Source organism: Equus quagga, chromosome 12 (assembly GCF_021613505.1).
Source record: "Equus quagga isolate Etosha38 chromosome 12, UCLA_HA_Equagga_1.0, whole genome shotgun sequence".
Taxonomy (NCBI): Eukaryota; Metazoa; Chordata; class Mammalia; order Perissodactyla; family Equidae; genus Equus; species Equus quagga.
In genome coordinates this window covers 99323934-99349772 of record NC_060278.1, presented here as the reverse complement: position 1 = coordinate 99349772, position 25839 = coordinate 99323934, and the positions used below count along the sequence as shown (strand labels likewise).

The following is a 25839-nucleotide window of genomic DNA, read 5'->3' as shown; positions in this document are numbered from 1 at the left end:
TGGGGTAAATTTAACTAAGGAAGTGAAGGACCTATATAATGAAAATTACAAGGCCTTTCTGAGAGAATTGGATGACGACATAAGGAGATGGAAAGACATTCCATGTACATGGATTGGAAGAATAAACATAGTTAAAATGTCCGTTCTACCTAAAGCAATCTACAGATTCAACGCCATCCCAATCAGAATCCCAATGACATTCTTTACAGAATTAGAACAAAGAATCCTAAAATTCATATGGGGCAACAAAAGACCCCGAATTTCTAAAGCAATCCTGAGAAAAAAGAACAAAACGGGAGGCATCACAATCTCTGACTTCAAAACATACTACAAAGCTACAGTAATCCAAACAGCAGGGTACTGGTACAAAAACAGGTGCACAGATCAATGGAACAGAATTGAAAGCCCAGAAATAAAACACACATCTATGGACAGCTTATCTTTGACAAAGGAGCTGAGGGCATACAATGGAGAAAAGAAAGTCTTTTCAACAAATGGTGCTGGGAAAACTGGAAAGCCACATGTAAAAGAATGAAAATTGACCATTCTTTTTCACCATTCACCAAAATAAACTCAAAATGGATCAAAGACTTAAAGGTGAGACCTGAAACCATGAGGCTTCTGGAAGAAAACATAGGCAGTCCACTCTTTGACATCAGTATTAAAAGGATCTTTTCGGACACCATGCCTTCTCAGAGAAGGGAAACAATAGAAAGAATAAACAAATGGGACCTCATCAGATTAAAGAGCTTCTTCAAGGCAAATGAAAACAGGATTGAAACAAAAAAACAACCCACTAACTGGGAAAAAATATTTGCAAGTCATATATCTGACAAACGCTTAATATCCATAATATATAAAGAACTCTCGCAACTCAACAAAAAAACATCAAACAACCCAATCAAAAAATGGGCTGGAGACGTGAACAGACATTTCTCCAAAGAAGATATACGGATGGCCAATAGGCACATGAAAAGATGCTCATCATCACTGATCATCAGGGAAATGCAAATCAAAACTACACTAAGATATCACCTTACACCTGTTAGAATGACAAAAATATCTAAAACTAATAGCAACAAATGTTGGAGAGGTTGCGGAGAAAAAGGAACCCTCATACACTGCTGGTGGGAATGCAAACTGGTGCAGCCACTATGGAAAACAGTATGGAGATTCCTCAAAAAATTAAAAATAGAACTACCATACGATCCAGCCATCCCACTACTGGGTATTTATCCAAAGAGCTTGAAGTCAGCACTCCCAAAAGTCCTGTGCACCCCAATGTTTATTGCAGCACTGTTTACAATAGCCAAGACGTGGAAGCAACCTAAGTGTCCAGCAACAGACGAATGGATAAAGAAGATGTGGTACATATATACAATGGAATACTACTCCGCTGCAAAACAGAACAAAATCATTCCATTTGCAATAACATGGATGGACCTTGAGAGAATTATGTTAAGTGAAATAAGTCAGCGAGAGAAGGATAATATGTGTATGACTCCACTCATATGAGGAATTTAAAATTATGGACTAAGAACAGTTTTGGGGATACCAGGGGATAGGTGGGGTGGGGGGTGGGCACAAAGGGTGAAGTGGTGCACCTACAACATGACTGACAAACATTAATGTACAAGTGAAATTTCACAAGATTGTAACCTATCAATAACTCAATAAAAAAAAAATTCTTGAAACTGGATGACAGTAACATGAAGTTCATGATAATATTCTCCTTGTTAATGTACTTAAATTTTCCATACAAAAAGTTTAAAAAGGGGGATGGATACACACACACACCCCTACTTTCATAAACATGGGAAATTATCCTTAATATTTATCATTCAGGTACTTTAATTTACTCTAATTTTAAAGAGTTCATTTTTCAAATGAGAAGGAAAAGAAAACCAAAATGTAATTCCTAGACTATATATCAGGATAACAAAGCTGAGTTACAATTCAGCCTTACTTGTTCCTGCTTTCCTTATAAACAAGCAACTTTTTCTTTATAGAAAGTCAATTTTACCTGGGCAACATCTGGAGAAGCCATGTGAGAATTTATTCAATAAAAGAAATAACTTCAACAAGGAGAGGAGCCAATTTCTTGAGGATCATGATGAGATAGAGCCCTATTATGACTTTTGCCATAATGTTATTTATTTTGTAGTATAAAATAACAATGCAAATAAAACTTGTGGGTATACTACGTTGTATCAAAAAATTTCATAAAACTCACCATTAGCTGATTTTAAATCAGGCAGAATGTGACTCACAAAGAACTCAGTCAGGTTTACAAGTTCATTTGCTTGTGTAATTCCATGCTGAAAAACAAATTTGGAACAGGGTAAACTAACATGAAACTCCTATATATATCTACCACATCGGAAATTTAGGTAACTTTAGAAAAGCAGGTGGAGAGGAACACTTCAAAACACCAACTGCTTAAATATAAAACAAGACTATTTTAATAGACCATAAAGAAACTTCCCCAAATTAAAGAACAGCTAAATTTAAGTTCAGAACATTTTATACACTGAGTCTCAGCTGAGGGAAAAAGTGTGGCATCTGCCAGTTTCGGTCCATGAGAAATTTAGGTGCTTAATCCATAGACATAAAGTCATCTTTGGAGACTATATGAATTCTTATCAGAACAGGTTATCTAGCAGAGTAGGCTGTCTCATCGGAAATAAATTACTTCTTTTTAACTTCTGTGGATACCAACAAGTTTCTTTTAGAAACAAAACTATAGTGAAAAGATTCACCTTCTGTGTTTGGGCTTTTGATGCCAAAGATGTCACCAGGTAAATGGCCGCATCTTTGTGTTTCCAGTTGACAGATGGATTTTTTGCATATTCCTGCAGCATGGAATTAACATAACCAGAGAAGATTCCTGTCACGGGTCCCTCAAAAAACTTGCATAATCCTCGTACTAGATCACAAGCAGCCCTGCGTCTAGTATCAATATCTATAAAATCAAAGGGAAACATATCATGGGAGAAAGAAACAACCACCAAACAAGTGACCGAGTTTATAAGTAAACAAACTGCCATCTGTTTGCTGTCAGCACATAAACAATAAAAAGAACATTTTTTTCACAAGAAACACAAAATCAGAAAGAAACTAAAAAGGACATATTAGTATCATAAACACTAGTAAGTACCTAAAAAAAAGAAGACAAATGATTCAACTTTTGACGCTCTGACATAGCTCATATAAGAGCTGCTTTTCAGGCTGTAGAAGTTCAAGAAGGAAAACAGTTCTCCCGTGAAAGCCAGCTGAAATGACACACTCATTCTAACTCCCCTCCTCCCATATTTACTAGGAAGAGAGCAGCCTTAAAATCGGCTTGCTGAGAGACTAACAGTAAAAAACCAAAACACATACCAGATCCTTCCAAATCTCTTCTTATGTACTCCTCAGAGTTATCTTCAAAGGCCTCCTCATCAGCAGCTGCAAAGAGAACTGACATTTCAGATAAGCCCTCAAAGGTAGGACAAATTAGACTTCTACAGCTGAGTATGCAGAAGAATATGCAGAATTGCCATGTTTTACAGCAAAGTGTTCTTTCCCAACAAATGACGACTTCATTTACTCTTAATCATTACTTAGAGCAGCAAATACTACCCAAAAGGTCAGGTAATAGATAATTCACACAGCTGTGACACAGGTTCACGTGCTCTAATGTGATGGCGTCCCCAGAACTGTACTTCACCATCAACTTTGAAAAGTGAGTGACAGGGACCAATCTAGTGATGCCAACTTTTTATTTTGCCAAAAGACATTAAAACAAACAACCTAACAACTATAATCACCATTATTTCATAAAAGTCATTTCAATACCAAAAAGAGTACGATGGGCAAGATCAGCATAAAGATCTGTCCTTTAAGTAAATATACTTTTATGAAAACAAAAAAGGAAATAAAACTTCATATTATATTTTCCTTTATTTCCTCATTTTATTTCAGTCTGATAATTTGAGAACCACCGATCTACTAACTGCTTTGATATGGAACACAATTCCTTCCATGTTTACTACTTGCTCTTCCCAACTGTAAGGAAGACATTTTGTATACAAATACAGGTCCTTAACGGGGCCAGCCCCATGGCCGAGTGGTTAAGTTTGCGAGCTCCACTTCGGCGGCCCAGGGTTTCGCTGATTCGAATCCTGGGCGCGGACATGGCACCGCTCCTCAAGCCATGCTGAGGCAGAATCCCACGTGCCACAACTAGAAGGACCCACAACTAAAAATATACCACTATGTACCAGGGGGCTTGGCAGAGAAAAAGGAAAAATAAAATCTTAAAAAAAAAAAAAACAGAAAACAAGTACAGGCCCTTAGGACTATCTTAACCTTAAGCACAAAGTGAGTTTCAACTCTGTATTTAAAAGTTTTCAATCACTTCTAGTTTCAAGTCAACTGTTTAAAAACAGCTATTTGCCTTGGTGAAATAATAAATCAAACAAAACAAAACTCTTTCCCTAAGTTGAGATCCTGGCTAGTTTACTTTCTTCTCAACATAACACAATTTTTAAAGTCTTATTCAATATTTCCATGAAAAAACCTCCAGAGTACACAACAAAGTTCATCACAGCAGAACTCATTTCACAAATGCCTTTTATACCACGTTTTTTGGTCTTGGTTTAGAAAATAGGCAATAAATGGCCTATGAAGTTTCTTTAGCAATAAAAAAAATTAGACTGGGGCAGGCCCACTGGCATAGTGGTTAAGTTTGCACACTCCACTTCGGTGGCCTGGGTTTCACAAGTTCGATTCCCGGGCACAGACCTAGCACCACTTATCAAGCCCACACTGTGGCGGCGTCCCACATACAAAATAGAGGAAGACAGGCACAGATGTTAACTCAGCAACAATCTTGCCTCAAGCAAAAAGAGGAAGATCAGCGCCAATCTTCCTCACACACACACAAATTAGACTAAGTTATAAAAAGCAACAGAAAGAACACTTTGCCATAATTACCTCTAAATTCCATGTTAGGCACAATAACCTTTTCACAGATACTCGTCAGCGTATTCTGGTCTTCAAATAGATTTTTGTAGTGAGGTCTCTCACAAACAGAAGCGAGAAACTGAATTGCATTACTTACTAACTGGAATAAAACACAACAATAAGCATATTTTTAAAAGCAAGATTGAATCGTTTATTTCTTGGGGGAGGTAGGGAGGGAACGTCTGAGTTATTGTCTCTACCATTATCTTACCAAGTCATATTTAACCTCTTGACCTGTTGTAACTAATAAATTCCAGATGGCTGTGACAAAACGAGGCAGGTACCGTTGAAATTCTTCATCATACTTTTGTGCATAGAGTGCAGCATTATCACAAATCTGAGACTTCAAGAGCTCCAATAAACCTGCTTCCTCTTCATCCTCACATAAGAGAAAACAGAAAACTCAAACGTACAACTTTAATGCTACCATAAACATGGAGAGTAGCTGTAATTCCTGAACTAACTCTTTAAAAATTTAAATCCAAAGCCAAGTGTTGAAACCACATCTATGTCACTGTCAATCTCCTCACCTAGTCTTTCAAATAAGTGAAAGATGAAATACTTCTTATTTATTAATCACTGAAAACAGCTCACAAAAAGTTTGTTTCTTGGGTAAGAAGTAGATCATAAATATATTAATAAGCAAATGAGAAAGAGAGTAAGTGCTTACGTTGAAAAGCACGCATTACAAAATCCAAGTCAGAAATTTTCACACATTACAAAGTTTCATCATGTTCCCTCTTTCCCATAGTGTGGATGACTTTTTAAAAAGTGATTATTACAGAGGTTTAAGTTTTCTTAATATCTTCAATGACAAATAATTTTCTCTTTTATAAATGTTCACAATGTGAATACACCGAGGCCTTCCTCTCAATAATGAAATGAAATAGCCTTATCCATAAATTGTAACCTAAGCTAGGCCCACAATAAGAGTAATTCTGTATACTACAAGTAGCCAAATATGGAACATCCCATATAATCAAATATTACTTGCATTCTTAGAATTTCACCTATCAACAATGCAAAGAATAAATAATTTTTAAGGAACCAGCATGCTAAATGTTCTTAGATAATTTTATTTCATTTTCTGAAATCTAATTAACTGTCTTCCAATGTTTTCAGAAGGTACTCAATTTTTTTTTACATTTCTTTAAATTGAGATATAAGTGACATTATATTTCAAATAATTCTTAAATTAAAAAAAGGCTACTCAGGAAACATTTTAAACAATACTTACATCAGTTTGTAGAAGCTTATTATCTAAAGTCAAGAGGGTATGGAAGTTGTTCATCCAAGTCTCCATATTATCTTCAAAGAATTCAGGGAGATCCTAAAGAATAAATGCTGACTGGAGCCTTTTGATTGAAATAATAAGTATGCTATTTTAATACGTTTTACCCACCATGCTAAATATCTTCCACATGCCTTCAGACTCGAGTCCACACTTCTCAGTGTGAGCCAACCATTACCTACTTTGACAAGAATCCTCTGCTCCAGCTAGGTCTGGCAGCTAAATAAACCATTCTGACTTCTGTCTCTGTATGCTCTCAACCACAAATTATGCCACCTCTATTTCCTGTTCCAATCCAAATCTACTTAGTCCTTCAAGGTCCAGCTAAGATTGTATGAAGGCTTTACTTACAAAACTCATTGCTTACCAATATATTCCTTTTCCTTTCTGAACAACTGCATTTATTGTAAGATGCCCACCGATTCAGATTTATTGTCTCAGACAGTCACTAATTTGCTGTGGCACAGTACTGCCTTCTTAATGAGGGATAAGCCCCTCAAGGGGAAAGATGATGCCTCCTTCCTCTATGTCTAACAAGTTATTAAGAGCCTCATACTACCTGATTTCTAGGAAGTAGAAATCAAAGGAAGGTGTAAGAAAAAACAGTGGTATCTTTTAAGTAAGAATTTCTCAAACCACTGTCTGAATGAACATGGAGGTGGGTACTGGGCCGCGTATCTCCTATTCTACATGTTCTTTTTGGGGAATGGCCTCCCTAGCACTGTGAGTGTAGTCCTGCTGTAAGGATTAAGTTCAGGTACTCGGCTCTGGCTATAAGCAATGAGAAAGCTAGATCCTTCCTCTTGCATCTCAGTATAGTAAGATATGCCAATAAGACCCTCTTCTCAGTCCTGAAACTCTGTCTTAAAGTAATCACTCAAGAACAGAAAGAATGACTGGAGGCCACTATCTCAGTAGCAATAGGGTGACCAGACATTTTTTGCTATAACACTGTGGCTATGTTTCCTGAAATGCCAGGTTCTTACACCATCTAAAGCCTCCTCCTTCAGCCTTCTGTCTCCCAGAAATGCTTCCAATGAAAGCCTTTTTGAGTAAGCTAGGCAGAGACCTCTAATCAAGGCATGGTTCCCCAGCATTAACAGCCACTTAAATGAAGAAAAGAGGAAGGCCTGAGAACGTGGTCTCTCAGTGTCTCTGAAAAAATAGCAGAGTGATTCTCCAAACAGTGAGTTAGGATGTAAGGTTCCCTAATTACTGGAATACAAGAGAATGCTACTTTTCCCCATAGAAATCCCCTAGCATCTCTAGGAACTACAATAAAGCAGAACACTATTTGTATACAGATAAAGAATGGGAAGAATAAGAAAAAAACTAATTTCAGAAAAATCAATGCTGGCAGTTTTAATCAAGTGAAAAACTATATATTTGACACCAAAGAATAAGAATCAAATGCAAGAAATAAAACAAAAACTTACCTGAAAGTTTAAACTATAGAACAGTTTTGAGATCAGGATCAGGGAAGAAAAAAGAATCCTCAGGGCAGAGGCATCGTTTGCGTGAGTACTGCAGAGTTCAATAGTGGCCTTGGAAAGGAAATTAGGAACAAAGTTTTAGCGTGTTGTAAACCTTAGTGAAACAGCCTTGCACTAGGCTGAAATTTAGCTTCTATTCATATTATAAATAAAATCTCTTCTCTAAAATTTGGCTTTTAATTAGCAGCATACAGTCATTTAAGAAATGTTGGAAAATACGTTAAAATACGTATTTTTAAACTGTCCATAATAGCACTACTGAAAAATCCAATGTTAATAATTTGAACTAGATCCTTCCAGTCTCCTCGGTGCATATATATAAAGATATTACCAAAATTGTTTTTATATGCTTTCATTGAACAATTCCCCTGCCACTTGGCATTTAGGTTGTTTCCAGTTGTTCATCATCCAACTGCAATAAACAGACTTATCTATAAAACTTGGTGCGCACCTCAACTTTCACAGTTTGAGATTCTAGAAGTGTATTACCAAAGCAGAAGTGTGCTATGAATACAGGTTTTGGAAGCCAGACAGATCTTTATACAACCCAGACTCTGTTCCTTCTAATGAGCATGACTTTGAGCAAGTAAGTTATTTTACTGGGCCCCAATCTCCTCATCTATAATATGAGAACAATGCCTACCTCATAGAGAAAACAGAATTAAATGGGCAAATACACATAAAAGGTCCTACTACTTTGTGCAACCTTCTATGTAAAAGACACTCAACAAAAGTTACTTCCTATAATCCTAGAGTTAGGATCCTTAGATGAATACTAAGCTTTTTGTAATGAAACGTCAAGCTCCAGAAAGCTAGTACCATCTATAATCCAGTGGACAGGACACCAGAGCGCTCATTTCACTGCACTCTGGCTAAGACTTTTAACATCATTAAAAAGAAATAAAATTTTTTGCCAATCCAACAGGCAGAAAAAAATTAATCACATTTTGTCTGATTTCATTTTTTAATGAAACGTACCATCAGTAAGACATCCTAACCATAAAAATCCTGTGTACACTCTACATTTTAGAAAGTTGTGACTATCACTCAACTTTCCCATTTGAAAATATAAAATGAGCAGTTTTTCTAGAGTTGGCAAAACCAGGTTTGAGGCCTGGCTCTTTTTTGTGAACTGTGATACTGAACCCTCTTTTCTTATCTGGAAAAAATGGTTAACCATATATCTCTTTCAATCTTACCAGATTCTCACAAAGATGAAGAACATGTTCAGGAAAGTCGCCTATGCACTCTAAGATGATGTACAAATATATGAATAAATTAAACTCCATAAAAAAATCAAATCAAAATGTGGATCTATTCCTTTAGAGAGGCATACTCAAATACTTCAGTGAAATACGATACCTGAAATTTGCTTTGAACTATTACGACAAAATGGACGGGAGGAACAAAGTAAAAAAAACAACAAAACGTTAGCAGCTGTTAAACTCACGTAACAGACACACGGGAGTTTAGTATACCATCTTCTCTATTTCTGTGTAAGGTGTGAAATTAAAAAACAAAAAAATATGCTGTTCTGAATATCACCTATCAAATAAGCTTTCAAAGCATTCTCTTAAAATTTATGTAAATATTTAAGCAATTTAAAATATTAAGTAATTTAAAACGATCACCGAGATAGTTATTCCATACCTTAAATAGATTAGTCAAAGGCAGGGCGAAGGCATCCAGGACAAGCTTAATTTCAGTCCATAACTCGTTTGACTTAAATTCATGGCGATATCTAGAAAATTAAGGTAAAATAGGCAGATTCACAAGTTTTTGTTTACAGACTTTAGGTCTTCAGGGAGAGATTAGAGAAAAAACTATGGCTGACAGTTTTCTGAAATTCAAAGGGAATTCTTAGGTTTTTTTTTTTTTCTGATGGTATTCTTTTTTCTTAGTTTTCTTTTTAAAGGAATCAAACACTGTTTATGGATAATAGGTATTTCAGAGGTAATATGGCAATATGAAATAAACACCCTACTCAAGAAGAAACAAACACGACAATGAATTGAGAGGCTTATTCTCTTACTCTAGGTTTATAATACTCAAAGGCATGACAAAATAACTGTTAAAATAACAAGCAAAAACATTTGAAAAAAAGTATTTTAAAAATATGAATTTATACATCAATACCTTTTAAATAACGAATGTGCTGTACGAAGGACTCCATTAATAACATGGAAATCTCCACTCTGAAAGCGATTCACCATTTCTGTCAACAAGTCAGGCCATTTCTGAGGGAAATCTTCTCTGCCAATAATGCTAATGGCATCACTTAACTGGAGGGAGAAGAAAGATTAACTAGATAAAAGCCCTACAGATAAGCCTACCTAAAACGCAGGGCTTGCCTTACCTGCTTCTGAATCTGCTCTGGGCTGCTAAGCATCAAGTGCACTATGTTGGCTTTAATGGCTACGCGGTCAGCTTCGCAAATCTTGTTTGGTTCATCTTCAACCTAAAAGGAAAACATCAACGAGCAAAGAACATAAAATCCATATCCATGACCATAAAGGTTTATAGACAAAATAGAACCATTTCTTATTTCCTGGTTTTCTAAGAAAAACATAGAGGAAGGTAGGTAGGGCCTTCCTTCTACATATATGGGTCACAGATTCATTTAATAATCTGATGAAAGCATGAACTCTTCCTGCAGAAAAACGTACATTCTATCCCAAATGCAAATATTTTATATACAAATTAATGAGCTGCTCTGACTCCATACCGCCAATTAAGAATCTCAGTTCTACACGTAAACTAATCAGGGCACGTGGTTAAAATCTTTATAGATATATGCTATTTAGCCCATATTCATCTTGAAAAGCTTCAATTTGACTCTCACCTTAAGTCAAAGGTCTTTTCTATGAAAACTTCTTGACGACTACCCGTGTGAATGCATCCAGCTGCATCACCCAGAGGTTCTCAAGTCTCACTAGTTTTACAGATCAAGATAGAGGGAGGGCTAGCACGTCAACAAGTAGAGGGATAGATTTTTTTGAAACATTCTTTCGAAGATTCACCAAGTTGTTCCTCCACACGTGGTAACACCTGACTATGCAAGCTTAAGAACTGTATTTACTATTTTTAAAGTCTTTTATGGAATGAGGAATAAATATTTAAACAAACTCAAAGTTGACTTTTGAGAAAAACTGGCCATTTTTGTCAACCATAATACTTTCTAAGTATCATTACCGTTGTCATTACAAAACAATTGGCATTTTTTTCTTTATCCTAAGCCAAGGTTTCCTCAACCTCATCATTATCAGTATTTTTGACCAGATAAATCTTCACTGTGGGCATCTTTCTTGTGCACTGAAGGATGGTTACCAGCAGCCCTGGCTTCTACCCACTAGATGCCAGTGACACCCCTGCCCTCCAGCTGTGACAAGCAAAATCTCCAAACATCCCCTGGTGGGCAGAATCACCCCCAAGTGAGAACCACTGTGCCACGGTAAGGAAAATAGCAGTTCCTGTTTCTTAACTTATAATTTTATACTAGTCATTAAACTCACAGCAAAAGAGGATTCACCTAAAAATTAGAATATATTTTCATATCATACAAGACATAGGGCAAAATCCCTTATCAAAGACTTCAAATATAAATTATTTTGCATTCTATAAATCTTTTATACGTGTAATGCAGTTTTTCAGCTTTTTATAATTTTTCTCAGTCCACAATAGAAAGTTCTTCAAGTATTCATTTAGATTGTGTCTTCCCACACAATGGTCTCTTCAGCAGACAGTGAGCTAGAGTTAAATTTCAACCATAATGGAGATTAAAACTAAGTCTCACTCTCTAGTGACCTGGGGTTATCAAGCTGCTCTGGGCTGCTAATATGAATATGAATTTATACATCATAATATGAATTATTCATATTATGAATTCAAACGAAACAACAGGAACTTTGTAAAAGTGTTCTGTTTAATTTCTGTCAATTCTTTCACATTTTCTAAATAATCATGTCATCTGTGAACAAAGACAATTTTATGCCTTGCTTCCCCATCAGTGTACCTTTTATTTCCTTTTCTTACTGCATTAGCAAGGATTTCCAGCACAATGTTGAAAAGGAGAGGTGAGAGAGGACGTCCTTACTTTGTACTTGATCTTAGCGAGAAAGCTTCAAGTTTCTCACCATTAGTCGTAGGTTTTTTGTAGATAGTCTTTATCAAGTTGAGAAAGTCCCCCTCTATTCCCAGTTTACTGAGAGTTTTTATCATGAATGGGTGTTGGATTTTGTCAAATGCTTTTCTGCATCTACTGATAGGATCGTGTGATTTTTCTCTTTTTAGTCTACTGATGTGAGAGATCATATCAATTAATTTCCAAATGTTAAACCAGCCTTGAATACCTAGAATAAATCCCACTTCGTCATGGTATATAATTTTTTAAAAACTTTTTCGGATTTGACTTGCTAATATTTTGTTGAAGAGGAGCCTGTTTAATTTCACCTTTAATCTGCGTCTAAATCTTTCAGGAGCACTTCATATATAAATCTTATAAACACAGAGGGTATTAAACTATGTATGCACAAAATACTTACAATTCTCCAGTTTCTTTTAATATAGTTCTTGAACGTTACCGAGGCACACACTTTGATAACATTATCCTGGGACTTCTCCAGTAATGTTAAAAGCAACAGTGGGTAATTCTGATTTCCTTCTACAGATTCAAGAAACTTCTCAGCTGTAAAAGAATTTCCGTATTAGATTTGTTATTATAACCAAATCTTTCCACTTTATGCATATGTGAACTATATATATCCTTGACTGAAGCATCAAAAAACTGAAAGATCAGAATATTTTCCCTTAGGCAACCTATTATGGGTCTCCTGGGCCTCATTTTTCTTATCTATTAAATCGACTATATATGACATTACATTAATTACATACTTTGGTTTTCAAATCACTTTACCTTCCATTAACTCACTTGATTCTCACAAACCTACAAAGTGGTCTGATCGGATGATTACCCACCTGACGGAGAATCTGTTTCTCAGAGATTAAGTGACTGTAGGGCAAAAGTCTTTTACCCTGTCCTGTTCCAGATGGATTATTAAAGCACTATTAGTAATGGTAGTAATATTTCTTTTATAGTCCTGTGATGAAGACTAAATGAGTTAACTCATGCTAATATATATTATTATTAACCATATGGATCTGGTGCTTTACTCACATAGATTATTTCATTAAGCTGTCACTACTACCCAGAGAGTTAGGTAGTAGTATCCTCCTTTTAAACATAAGGCCACTGAGGTTAAGTAACTTGTCCAAGATCGTACAGCTAGAATAGTCGTCACTGAAAAAGTTTTAGTCCAGTTCTTACTCTACCATATTAGCCCTCAATTTTCTTCTCAAAGTAAACATTTCTAATACCAGCAATAAATTTTTACAAAGACTTTACCCACATATTTTCAACTCATACTACACTGAGGGATAATAAATCTCCTAGATTTACTGATCACATGGTGAAAGTTTACAGCATTTCTTTTAATTATTCCTATCTTAAGCTCCACAAGGCAACATCCATTCCAAGGTTCCAATATTTATTGAACAGGTCTGCCACTAACATCTATTATTTTCTACAAAATAATAATATGACTTAACACCTTTCTTCTTTCTGAATGAATCTCAAGACTTTAACTTCCATCCTCAAAACCTCCCTGCTTTGTGTCTACCATGTCTTTCTTGAAAGATGAGGAATACTGAACTGAAAAACGTTTTTAGGGGGCTGGCCCCGTGGCTGAGTGGTTAAATTCGTGCACTCTGCTTTGGTGGCCCAGAGTTTTGCTGGTTCGGATCCTGGGTGTGGACATGGCACCGCTCATGAAGCCATGCTGGGGTGGCGTCCCACATGCCACAACTAGAAGAACCCACAACTAAAAATATACAATTATGTACCGGGGGGCTTTGGGGAGAAAAAGGAAAAATAAAATCTTAAAAAAAAAAAAAGTTTTCAGGAAGGTACACACAATGGTTTTGTATGAGTCTAGAAAGCTTCGGTATTTCCTCTTAGTGGTCTGCATTTTGTACAAGGCAACACACTATATCTACAAGTTGGAGAACAGCCCATATATATTGCCAGATCTCTTTCCTAAATTGAAATCAATATTCTGAAAGCAATTTTCTTGTGAGTTTAATTATTCCTTTCTGTGTTCATTTCCTTCAACTTGCTCACAGAATATTCATACTGACGTTTCTACACACTCAAGAAGCCTCAAAATGTCTTCTAGTTCATCCATACCACTGTCATAGCTCAACAGCCATGGGAGCAGAGTGGATCTGTAAACTAGGATCCACTACATATTTCCACCTCCAGGTCATTTGATAAAGATACTGAGTCAGTCTAGTACCAATCCTCGAGAAATGCTGTGTTCATTAGCTCTTCCCAGAAACATCAATTTATTCCTACATTCTGTCCTGGATTCATAAAACAATAGCACCTTCACCTTACAAAAGCATAATTATTAAAAATAATTTTTAATAGTGTTGGCAAAGGCTTTCTGGGAAAGTCTAAGAAGATTAGAGCCATTAATTAATTTCCCTTTACCCAAGAACACAATTCTTCTTTAAGCACTAATGGGGAAATCAATTTTCCCTCTCAGAAATTACAAAGGCTTTCCTAGAACAGAATGTATGCATTAACATGTTTACAACTCTATTTATTATTTATAACATATGAATATAACACACACGCATTCATTTGTGTCTTCTTTGGGCCCTTCCCAAACCGCTCTTCATGGGCATGCACATTAGTAAGTTCTGAAGAAACAGATCAAGAGCATTTCCGGTTAACATGCCTTACATTGAGGACTATCAACTGACTACCCACAAAGACACAGAAGCAGTCTGTTGGGTTTGCACACATGCTTCAAAAGTTTTGAAGGTAGCTGCTATCACTTAAAAATGAAGACACTTCATAGGAGCCTGTATCCACGATTTGGAGAAAAGCCCATAGAGATCGCCAGGTCTGCTTCCTAAATTGTAATCAACATCCTCAAAGCAACCTTCTTGTGAGTTTAAGTCTAATTATTCCTTATAATTCCTTATAAATATCCTTATTTTTCAAGCAAAGCTGGAAATTTGATCTTGCAAAACTGGTCTGAATCCCCCAAAGTTAGCTGGTTTCAAATAATATTTGCCCTTTAATCAAGGCATACAATCACAGGATATTACCAGTCCCCACTTGACCTGCTTCCCTCATTTACCCTCACACTTGACTCGTATGAGTGTCTAATCTTGCAATTCTAAGCTTATACTAAGTGTCTCAGGGAAAGTGGTCAAATTCAGAGGGAGGGAGGAAGGGAGAAACTCTACGCCTTTAAATATACTAATTAAATCAAACCTAACACAGGAATTAAGAGACAGTGTCTGATTACTTGGTTTCATTCACTTCATCACTTTTTAGGGAATTAACTCTCATCTCTATGCCTTAATTATTGTATCTCAAAAACAGGCAGGTGTGGGGATTTTCAGAAGGCTGAGGGACACGGAACTCTAAACATACTAGTACTTTTTATCAGAAGACGTCAAATAAAAGCTGCTTTACTCAAAAAACAAAACAAAACCAAAAAAACACCACACCAGCATATGTTATACCAGCTGTGAGCAGCCAACCACACACTTTAGGACTATAGAATCCTGAAGCCTGAGAATCCAAGCGTAAATCTTTTTTCTTTTTTTAATTTACAAACAGGCAGATTGCACAAAGGTTTCCCTCACCTGTCCTTAAAGAATAAATCAACCACAAAACAATATTTATTCTCTTTACCTGGACGTCTAATGGCAGGATCAGGATCAAGAGTTTTCTTTAAATATTCTGTTAGCGTTTGCAAATTTGCATCGCTTAGCTCCATTGCCATAGAACCTAAAACAAAAAATGAGATTTGGGTAATTGGTCACATGAGGACACAGTGATTTACATAAATGAATCTTTTTATAGTGCGGTCTTCCCCTCTCTGAAAGTCATCCATTTGTTATGTTTTAGGTATGGGCTATAAGCCCAACTCTTAGCTGAGACAAGGTTCCAGAAAATAAGATGGGCTTTTTTGAAACAATGGTGAGATAATTTTGAGATAAAAAAGAAACATGTCATAATACCAAAAAGATAGGCACAGAAAAACAAAGTTGAAGAAGTGATCAAAGTTACCATAAAGTTTATCTGATTTAATGCTATGAAAAAGGGCAAAGGGTTAAAAAAATAACTCACTAGGATTTTTTTTTAAAAGTCCCATCATGAGAAATCAAAATTTTAAGAAGAAAGTAAGGATCTCATAAACAGTTCTAAGTTCAAAGAAACTAGAATAAATTCCTTTGTGTACAACGTGTAATCACAAGTATTGAAGACAAACTACATGCTGAGAATTTGCACCTGGGGAGATAATTCTGGTGTTCAAACGATGACAGCTGCTTTTCTGCAACAAAAGCAAAGCCAACTAGGGGTCGGCCCAGGGGTGCAGCAGTTAAGTGCGCACATTCCACTTCGGCAGCCCGGGGTTCGCCGGTTCGGATCCCGGGTGCAGACATGGCACCGCTTGTCAAGCCATGCTGTCGTAGGCGTCCCACATATAAAGCAGAGGAAGATGGGTACGGATGTTAGCTCAGGGCCAGCCTTCCTCAGCAAAAGGAGGAGGATTGGCAGTAGAATGCCAGCTCAGGGCTAATTTTCCTCAAAAAAAAGGAAAGCCAACTAAAGCAAAAATAAGTGGGACTACATCAAACTAAAAAGCTTCTGCACAGCAAAGGAAACTATCAATAAAATGAAAAAAGCAACCTACCAAATGGGAGAAAATATTTGTAAATCATATCTGATAAGAGGTTAATATCCAAAATATATAAAGAACTCCTACAACTCAGGAAAAAAACCAATCTGATTAAAAAATGGGCAGAGGATGTGAATAGAAATTTTTCCAAAGAAGACACACAGATGGCCAACAGGTACATGAAAAGGTACTCAACATCACTAATCATCAGGGAAACGCAAATCAAAACCACAATGAGATATCACCTCATACCTGTTAAGACAGCTATCATCAAAAAGACAAGAAATAACAAGTGTTGGCAAGGACGTGGAGAAAAGGGAACCTCGTGCACTGTTGGTGGAAACGTAAATTAGTGCAGCCACGATGGAAAAACAGTATGAAGGTTCCTCAAAAAATCAAAAATAGATCTACCACATGATCAAGAAGTTCAACTTCTGCGTATTTATCTGAAGGAAATGAAAACACTAACTCGAAAAGATATCTACACCCCCACGTTCACTGCATTATTAACAACAGCCAAGGGGCCGGCCTGGTGGCGCAGCAGTTAAGTTTGCAGATTTAGCTTCAGGGGCTCGGGGTTCACCGGTTCAGATCCTGGGTGTGGACCTACATACCACTCATCAAGCTATGCTGTGCCAGGTGTCCCACATATAAAGTAGAGGAAGATGGGCACAGATGTTAGCTCAGGGCCTGTCTTCCTCAGCAAAAAGAGGAGGATTGGTGGCAGATGTTAGCTCAGGGCTAATCTTCCTCAAAAAAAAAAGACAAATACCATACGATCTCACTTACAGGTGGAATCTTAAAAAAACAAAAAACCAAACACATAGATACAGAGAACAGACTGGTGGTTGCCTGAGGTGGGGAGAGGGCAAAATGAGCAAAGGTGGTCAAATGATACAAAATAAATAAGACAAGGGAATGTAATATAGAACATGATGACTACGGTTAATAATAACAGTGTATTGTATATTTGAAAGTTGCTGAAAATCTTAAAAGTCCTGATCACCAGGAAAAAAACTTGTAATTATGTGTGGTGATGGACGTTAACTAGACTTGTAATCACTTTGCAATATATACATATATCAAATTGATGTACTGTACACCTGAAACTAATAATAATGTTATATGACAATTATACTTCAATAAAAAAGCAACTTTATTAAATGTTTAAAGCTTAAAAAAAACTATAAATCAAGAGTATGCTGTAACTGACCAAAAATATTCACATCTAATATATTACAAATTATAAACTAAATAAGTGGCTTATGTATATCCAATTGACAACATAAGGCTAAGAAATACACACACAAAAGAAATAGCTCATATACACAGATTACAAGTGTGTGTGCATGCATGCATCATTACCAATGGACCAAAAAGCAGAGAATGTTATAAATGGGACTTTATGGTCTCCAAGCTGTTAGTCAGTAGATAAAATTAAGCGCTAAACGAGAGAACTTCTTGGGGTGATGGAAGTGTTCTAAAATTAGACTGTGGTGAGGGATGCACAACTGTATAAATTTACGAACATTCACCAAACAGTACACTTAAAATGAATGAATTCATAGTAAGTTATACCCCAATAAAGCTATTTTTTTAAAAAAAACAATTCTTACATCCCATTAGCCAGCTTTTAGGGACGAAGCCACACATAGCTCCTAGGGAACCTAGGGAAATGTGCCCCTTTTAGGGCAACCATGCACCAAATTAATCTGGGGCTTCTATGACAAAAAAGAAAAAAAAATATTAAGTACATAATAATTTTTTGTAAAATGTAATAAAGCTAAGTGGAAAAAAGGTCAAGTATACCATAACTGAAATTATGCAAAACTATACATACACTCAAATGTATAGAAAAAACTCCAAAATGTAAATAGTGGTAATGTCTATGTGATGGATACAGATTTTTATTCTCCTCACATTCTTGTAAATTTTTCTAATATCCTACAAGCACCTATACGTACTACATTTACAACCACCTATATGTATTACACTTACAATCAGAAAGTTATAATTTTATTATATTTTTTAAACGCCTATGAAAAAACAAGTTCAGGCTCTCAAAGGAGCTTACATACTAGTTGGAAGACAAGACAGAACTGAAACGCCAACTACAGATCTATAAAACCTTTTTCCTACAATTCTGAAATCCAAAAATCTATAAGCTGCGTTTTTTTTAAAACAAGCTTGTGGCAAACTCATGTGGTAGCAAAACCTGGCCTGAGCTGCCTGAGGTTATAAATATAGTCTTGATTTATCTCACTTAGTATGTAAATTTGTTTCACTAAAGAAATATTAATGTGTTTGATTGAAGGGTACTGCCCCAAGCTCCCTTGGAGATGTGGCATAATCCACAGTATGCGCATCCAAAAAGAAATTCTGAATTCTGAAACCCATTTGTCCCCAGGAGTAGAAGCGCCAAATGAATCACGCAGACTGCAACTTAACTACTAGGAGGTCAAGAAGAGAGTGACAGGGGTTTGAGGCAGTCCAAGATTTTCCAGAGGCTGTGAGTATTGAGCTGAACTGGAAAGATATATAGAATCGGATAGGAAAAGTAGAATAAGGACTCACCTCATAAAGGAAATAGTGTGAGCAAAGTAACAGACACAGGAAGAGTGCATTAACTCTTTTGGGGAACAGTGGCCTTGGAGGCTGAGATCAGATCATATAGGTTCCTCGATACTTTGCTGAAGAGTTTCATGATTTAACGTACAACAGGAAGCTGCTAAAGGTTTTCTGAAATGGGTAAAAACTTAATGAAAGTGGAGTATAGGAACTTTGGGCTGGTAATAGTTTGCAGAACGGAGGTGAGGAAGAGAACAAGAGATCTGTTAGGACACTTTTTTTAAATGAGGGAAGGGTCACATCTGTAAACCAGGCATAAGACTAGATGTCTTACACGCTTCCTATCATTTCACATAACAAACATACTAGGAAGGAGACTCAGACATTAACTAACTTGCCCCAAGTCACACACAGTTAATAAAGATCAGATTCAAATCAGTCTGATTCTATAGTCTATAGGGCTACCCTCTTCTTACTACGGAAGGCCGTCTCTCAGATGGAAATAACAATGACAGAGGACTGAACTAGAGTGGAAGCACTGGGAACAGCAATAGAAAGGATGATGTGGAAAGAGGGCAGCCAGATGGGAACTAGGGAGAGGAGAAGTCAATGACGACTGAGATTTTGAGCAAGACTGATCCAAACAACACAAGAGCCATCGCCCTTTAGCTTGACACTAAAAAAAAAAAAAAAAAGCTGGGGGAAAATAGGGCTGTGCTATCTAATGCTGTGCTCGTGCAGAGTACTCCTCCACAGCCAGAAACCACAAAAAAGAGAACAATCTGATTGAAATGATCTTGTATTCTCCTTATTACAGTCATCTCCCTTAATTAAAAATGTTTTTATCACAAGGGAAGCCAACATTCTGCCTGATTTAGTAAATTCCACCACCTCTCTATTCACTTCCTTTGACCCAGGGCAAACCACCGTATGGGCATGAATATCAAGTCCCACTTGACCACATACATATTTACTGAGAGGCTACCCTTTCTGGTTTTTACTACCAAAAGGTTAGAGAATGTTATACATTATATTCCCCCTTTGGAGATTCACTTTAAAGGGTTCAGGAAGTCAAAGAGTAAATCTGAGTTTAACGTTGTTTAATCCAGAGTTCCCCCCATTACTTGGCCACAGAACCAATTTATTATGGAATACGTCTTGGAAAGTGGTGATTTAATCAATTCATTTCCCATTCTTTTTTTCTGTGATGAACTGCTGAATCTGTTATGAAATCATGAAAATTTGCTATTGCCAAGCAAAATCATTTACATCAGTGTATATGAGCTAAAAAAACTGGTCTTTCTTTGCCACACACAAATTTATCCCACCTTTTGGGATCTATGCAACGCAGCATGTTAGAAACTATGTGTGTGTATGTTGGGGGGATTACAGAGATTAAGTGGATCTATTTTGTTGAGCTTTTTAACATACTCCTCAATAAATCTGCATTTTACTAACTTTTACAATTATGTTCCTAGAGCACTGTACGCAGCATTATTTGTATTAAACATCTAATCTCCTTACCATGCAAAGAGTCCCAGGCAATCTGGCACCTATCAGCCTCATCTCCTACCTTCTTCTTGGCTCTATTTTCCAGCCACAAAGGCCTTTCCGCTCCTCAAACCAGCCAAGACAGTTCTCCTTGCCTGTAATAATGCTCTTCCTTCTAATTTGATATCAGGCATCATTCAGCTATCAGCCTACTGACAGCTCCTCAAAAGGGCCTTCTGTGACTATTATTTACCTCATCCCTGTTCTACTGTTAACAGCATTACTCCTCATCTGAAATACCCTTGATTTATTTATCTCTTATTTGTAAGCTCCCAAGGGCAGGGACTTTGCATGTCTTGCCTGTCTCTGTATGCACAGGACCTTCAACATTGCCCGACACATAGCAGACATTTGGTAAGCATTTGTTGCATGAACTAATGGATGAGTCAGTATGTCCGTTAACTAGCTAAAACAGGAGCTCCTAGTCTGAAGACTACTCTTTAAGAATCAGTTATTAGCATCCCCAACATAAAGTAGGAACTGTTACATGTGTCAGATAAACAAATGACCAAGTTACCTGCCATAATTAATTTCTCTTCATTCAAAAGTGCTTCAAGGAAGAAGTGAATTTGAAATGTGCCTTGTATTACTATTCATATACACCAGTGCTTATACTTTTGTTTCAGGGTTTTGTACATACTGTCCCATCTGCCTGGACAGCTCTGTCCCTGGAGAGCCACATGGTTCACTGCTCACTTTATTCAGGTCTCTTTTCAGAGATGCCTGCCTAGACCACCCTATCTAAAAGAGCACGCACCTCAGCCACTCTCCATCCCCTTACTCTAGTTTGCCAGGAAATTTTACCAAGCATATTAATTTGCTTTCTTGTTTATTATGATTCTCCCTCCACTAGACCGTAAGCTTCATGAAAGTAGGGACTTTGTGTTTTGTTCACTGTAATCTCCCTAGAGCCTTATAAATAGTGATGAGCACCTACTATGTATTTGTTGTATTATTTTCAAAAGCTACATCCCCTTGATTGATTTTTCCATCAGAAGCACTATCATTCTTCACATTTATTCTGGTCAATTGACTGTGACAAACAGGAAGAGGTAGAGACAACTGATTCTAAGACCACATGATAGAATGACCCTAAAACAACAAAGCTGAGGTGCCAGTGTAGGACTAATTTTAAGTTAAAAAAAAAAGTGAGTGTGTGTGTTAATAAAAATGCATGCCATCCCACTACTGGATATCTATCCTAAGAACCTGAAATCAGCAATCCCAAGAGTCCCATGCACCCCTATGTTCATCGCAGCATTATTTACAATAGCCAAGACGTGGAACCAATCTAAATGCCCAGAAACTGATGATTGGATAAAGAAGATATGGTATATATACACAATGGAATACTACTCAGCCATAAAAAAGGACCAAATTGTTCCATTCGCATCAACATGGATGGACCTTGAGGGTATTATGTTAAGCAAAATAAGCCAGACAGAGAAAGACGAACTCTATATGACTCCACTTATAGGTGGAAGTTAACATATAAACAAGGAGAACTGATCGGTGGTTACCAGGGAAAATGGGGGGTGAGGGGAGGGCACAAAGGGTGAAGTGGTGTACCCACATGACTAACAATAATGTACAACTGAAATCTCACAAGGTTGTAATCTATCATAATCTTAATAAAAAAAATAAAATAAAATGCATGCCATAATCCATGAAAGTTAAAATACTACATAGAACCTAGAACTTTAATGTTAGTTAAGGGACTAAATATGTGTCAACAAACCTTTTTTATATCTCCTTATGATACTATCTATAAAACCAAATTGTAAGGTTAGCCCTGGTTTGGGAAAGTATGACAAATCAGGTAATTGTAGAGCATACTCTACAAGTATTCACAGCATATCAGCAAGATCAAAGTCTAATTAAGTTATCTTATTTGGCCACAAGTGATGGTACCTCGACACTTTAAAACATTAGCAATATATAAATGTAAAAGGTATTATTGATTTTAAAATACTCAAACTAGAAATAGAAAATTCATTCTTCTGCCTTTAAATGAGGGGTGATACTTAACTTTCTCCATAGGGCTATCTTTGGAAATCCCTACCAATATGCAAAACTAAACACATGTGCCACAATAAATCCATTGTGATGGGCTTATCTAAGTTCCAAGTCGTTCTTGTTGAACGACTGGCTGGGCCTAAGTCTAGCCTCTTCCCACAGGCCCCCAGTTATAGACGAAGACTTTTGGAATAAAAGCTTTGCTTCCCAAGGCATCTCACAGACATCTGTGACATAAGCTGATCCAAGATGTGTGCCTTTTCCTTAGATATCTCCTCCACATTAGAGACCCATTCATGAGGCCTTACATCTGGGGAAAGGGAAAGAGATCCAATGAATGAAAACTATCTGACACACACATCAACAACATACCCCAACACCGTGACCCATCCTCTGCTATCTAATCACAGGAACATACCGCCTGGAATCACACCCAAACTCCTTCCGTTGTCTACAAAGCCCCATGCAACCTGGCCCCTGGGTACCTCCCTTCTTCATACACTACTCTAGCAAGCTGGATTTTCCTCAAATATTACAATATTCCAAGCTTGTTCCTGTCCTCCCGCCTTTGTACTTTCTATTCTTTCTGCTGGAATGTTCTGTCCCCTCACCATTCCATGGCTGGTCTCAGCTCAAATGTTACCTGCTCAGAGAAGCCGCCTTCATCTGTCATATCACTCTGTCACTTGTCACTATCTGAAATCATCTAATTCATTTATCTGTATTGTTTCTTTCCCCCATCAGAATATAAGCTTCCCAAGAGACCTTGTCCATTTTTGTTTCTTCACTCTATTCTCAAAGATTAAGTAGATACTCAATAAAGTTATTAAATGAATAAAGGAACAAATTAATTCCAAAGGTAGAGCACTGCTCTCAAACCCGTCCAATCCTGCAAAGGAAAGGGTTTCCCTCTGTCCCAGCGCTTAAATAGCTGAAATCAAAGTAACCAGAAGGGTTAGAAAGAATTCCCTTAAGCTGACGGAGAGAAGTGAAAGGTAAAGGATCTTAAGAGGGAAGACAATAGGGTAGATAAGAGTCCTAGGGATTACGCAAAAAAATGAAGACACACATAGAAAAAGGGGCAAAAAATTCAACTATGGGAGCCCAATGGGAGAAAGAAAAGAGCACCAGTGGGATCCAAGAGTAAAAAGCCCCTTTCTGTGCTTCTAAGAAATAATACTAGTGCACCTACCACGTGGCAAGCACTGGCCACCTGGATGTGGCAGTAAACAAGACAGTCAAGGTCCCCGCTCTCAAAGCTTACATCCTAGCAGTTGAGAAAGATAATAAACAAGTAAACTGGAAGTACTTCTAGATAAGGATAAATGCAATGAAGTAAACAATACTGTAAGGGTGACGTGATGAGTTTAAGGAAAGAGGTCTTTAGAGAGGTGGTCAAAAAGGCCCCAGAGCAGTGAAACTTGAAGGACAGGGAGCCAGTCTCGCAAGGATCTGACGCTGGTAATTTCCAAGCAAACGAAAGGCAGGTCCAAACGCTTTACGGTAGGCATGAGCTTGGAACACTTGAGAAAAAGGAAGGTCAGGTCAGCAAGGCTACGGTGGCTGAGGAGGAGAAGAGACGGGTGGGGAGGAGCACAAGGGTCAGCTCAGGTGAGACTTAACTCAGTCGTTAAGCCACGGTAACGACTCAGTGGCTCCTCACAGCCGCTTTACGACGGAGATGCTATTTTCAGCCCATTTTGCAGATAAGGAACGGAGGCTCGGAGAGATGTGACTAGCCCTAAGTTACACTCCTGGGGAGAGGCCAAATCGGGGAGAGGCCCAGGCGTTCTCACTCCAGAGCCCACGCTCCGACCTACCGCACCACAGCGCTTCCCACTACCGGGCAGGTGCACGGACCCCAGGGGCACGGACTAGAATTCTGCCCTCCCTAACAACTCGGCAAAGTGAGACCGCGATGCCCACCGTGCAGCAGGGCGGCGACGCTCCGCTCCGCCCTAATTAGAAAGCGAGCCTGGGGATGAGGCGGTCCGGGCGGCGGCCAGCATCCCCAGCCCCACGGGCGGACAGGCCTCGCCGCCGCACTCCGCTCACGTTGCGGGCGGCCGGGAGCGCCCTGAACGGACGCGCGGACGCGACCAATGAGAGGCGGCCTTCCCGAGCAGCACGACGGCGGGGCGGCCAATCAGCGCGGCGCTGGAGGGGAAGGGGCGGGCACTCGGGCGGCCTCACGTTAGGCCGCGCCTCGGCTGCCCTCGCCCCTCACAGGCCCGGGGCCGCCGGGCTGGGCCTGGACCTGCGGCGCCGTGAGGTGAGGCGAAAGCCGTCGGCGAAGCCAAGCCCCTGCCCGGGGACGCCGCCCGAGGCATAGGCCCACGTCCCGCTCCCGCCCAGAGGCGCGCTCCTTACGCTCCTTGCTTCCCAGCGCTCGGAAGCGCCGGGAGCGCCACATCCCTCCCCCAGCTGGACCCCAAGAGGCCACCGCGGCAGGGCGTGCACGCCCCGCGCCTTACCTCGTGGGGATACGGGGACGGAGAAGGGAATCGCAGCCACAGACTGTAGCCGGCACTACCCACTCCCGCCGCCGCTCCGCCTCACATTCAAACCCCGGCAAAATGGCGCGGCGGCGAGGCTGCGGCCGGGCGCATGCGTGAGCGGGGCCGAGGCAGGGGGCGGGGCCGGCCCCACCGAGCTCGAACGACCAATCGCGGCCCCGCTCTGTGTTTGCGCTGACGTCACAAGCGACAATGCCCTTTGGCTCTGACCGCTCTAACGGGCATCACAATTCCCATTTTCCTGAGACAGCAGCGATCCAGCGAGTGGCCGCTGGATTGCCACCTACTTTGGTGCCAGGGCTTAATGTCAGGCACGTAGTAGGTCTTAGGGACTATCGAACGAGCTGCCCAAAGTCATGTCCATAGCGTCTCAGACAGAAGAGAACTTCCTGCTCCTCAAGGAGCTCATGTTTTAGAAGGAGAAAGGGCATAAACATGTAAGAGAATTTCGGACCTTGATAAGTGCTATGAGAAGAAAATTTTAAAAAAGGATGATATGGCCGGCAGTGACTCCGAAGGTGAATGGGATGGTGAGAGAAGGCCTCTGAACAAGTGACAACTGACCTGAATTTCAACAAGGAGACAGCTGTGTGAAGATCAGCCTGTTTCAAAAAATTAAAAATAGAAATACCGTATGA

The 25839-nt window shown here is 38.7% G+C and overlaps 1 protein-coding gene across 1 annotated transcript in view; it reads right to left on the bottom strand.

Annotated features, from left to right (window-relative positions):
* The window catches only part of CSE1L (chromosome segregation 1 like), a 45697-nt gene extending 20404 nt beyond the window's left edge, over positions 1–25293 (bottom strand). Inside the window, exons 1-13 of the mRNA XM_046679521.1 lie at positions 25160–25293; positions 15560–15655; positions 12333–12475; positions 10148–10249; positions 9928–10073; positions 9442–9532; positions 7735–7842; positions 6245–6337; positions 5219–5386; positions 4978–5107; positions 3382–3447; positions 2760–2962; positions 2234–2318 (exon numbers count right to left, since the gene is read on the bottom strand). Of these exons, the coding sequence (XP_046535477.1) occupies positions 2234–2318; positions 2760–2962; positions 3382–3447; positions 4978–5107; positions 5219–5386; positions 6245–6337; positions 7735–7842; positions 9442–9532; positions 9928–10073; positions 10148–10249; positions 12333–12475; positions 15560–15650 (1426 nt within the window). The 5' untranslated portion in view covers positions 15651–15655; positions 25160–25293. The remainder of the gene's footprint in view (positions 1–2233; positions 2319–2759; positions 2963–3381; positions 3448–4977; positions 5108–5218; positions 5387–6244; positions 6338–7734; positions 7843–9441; positions 9533–9927; positions 10074–10147; positions 10250–12332; positions 12476–15559; positions 15656–25159) is intronic.
* Positions 25294–25839: the final 546 nt, after the last annotated feature.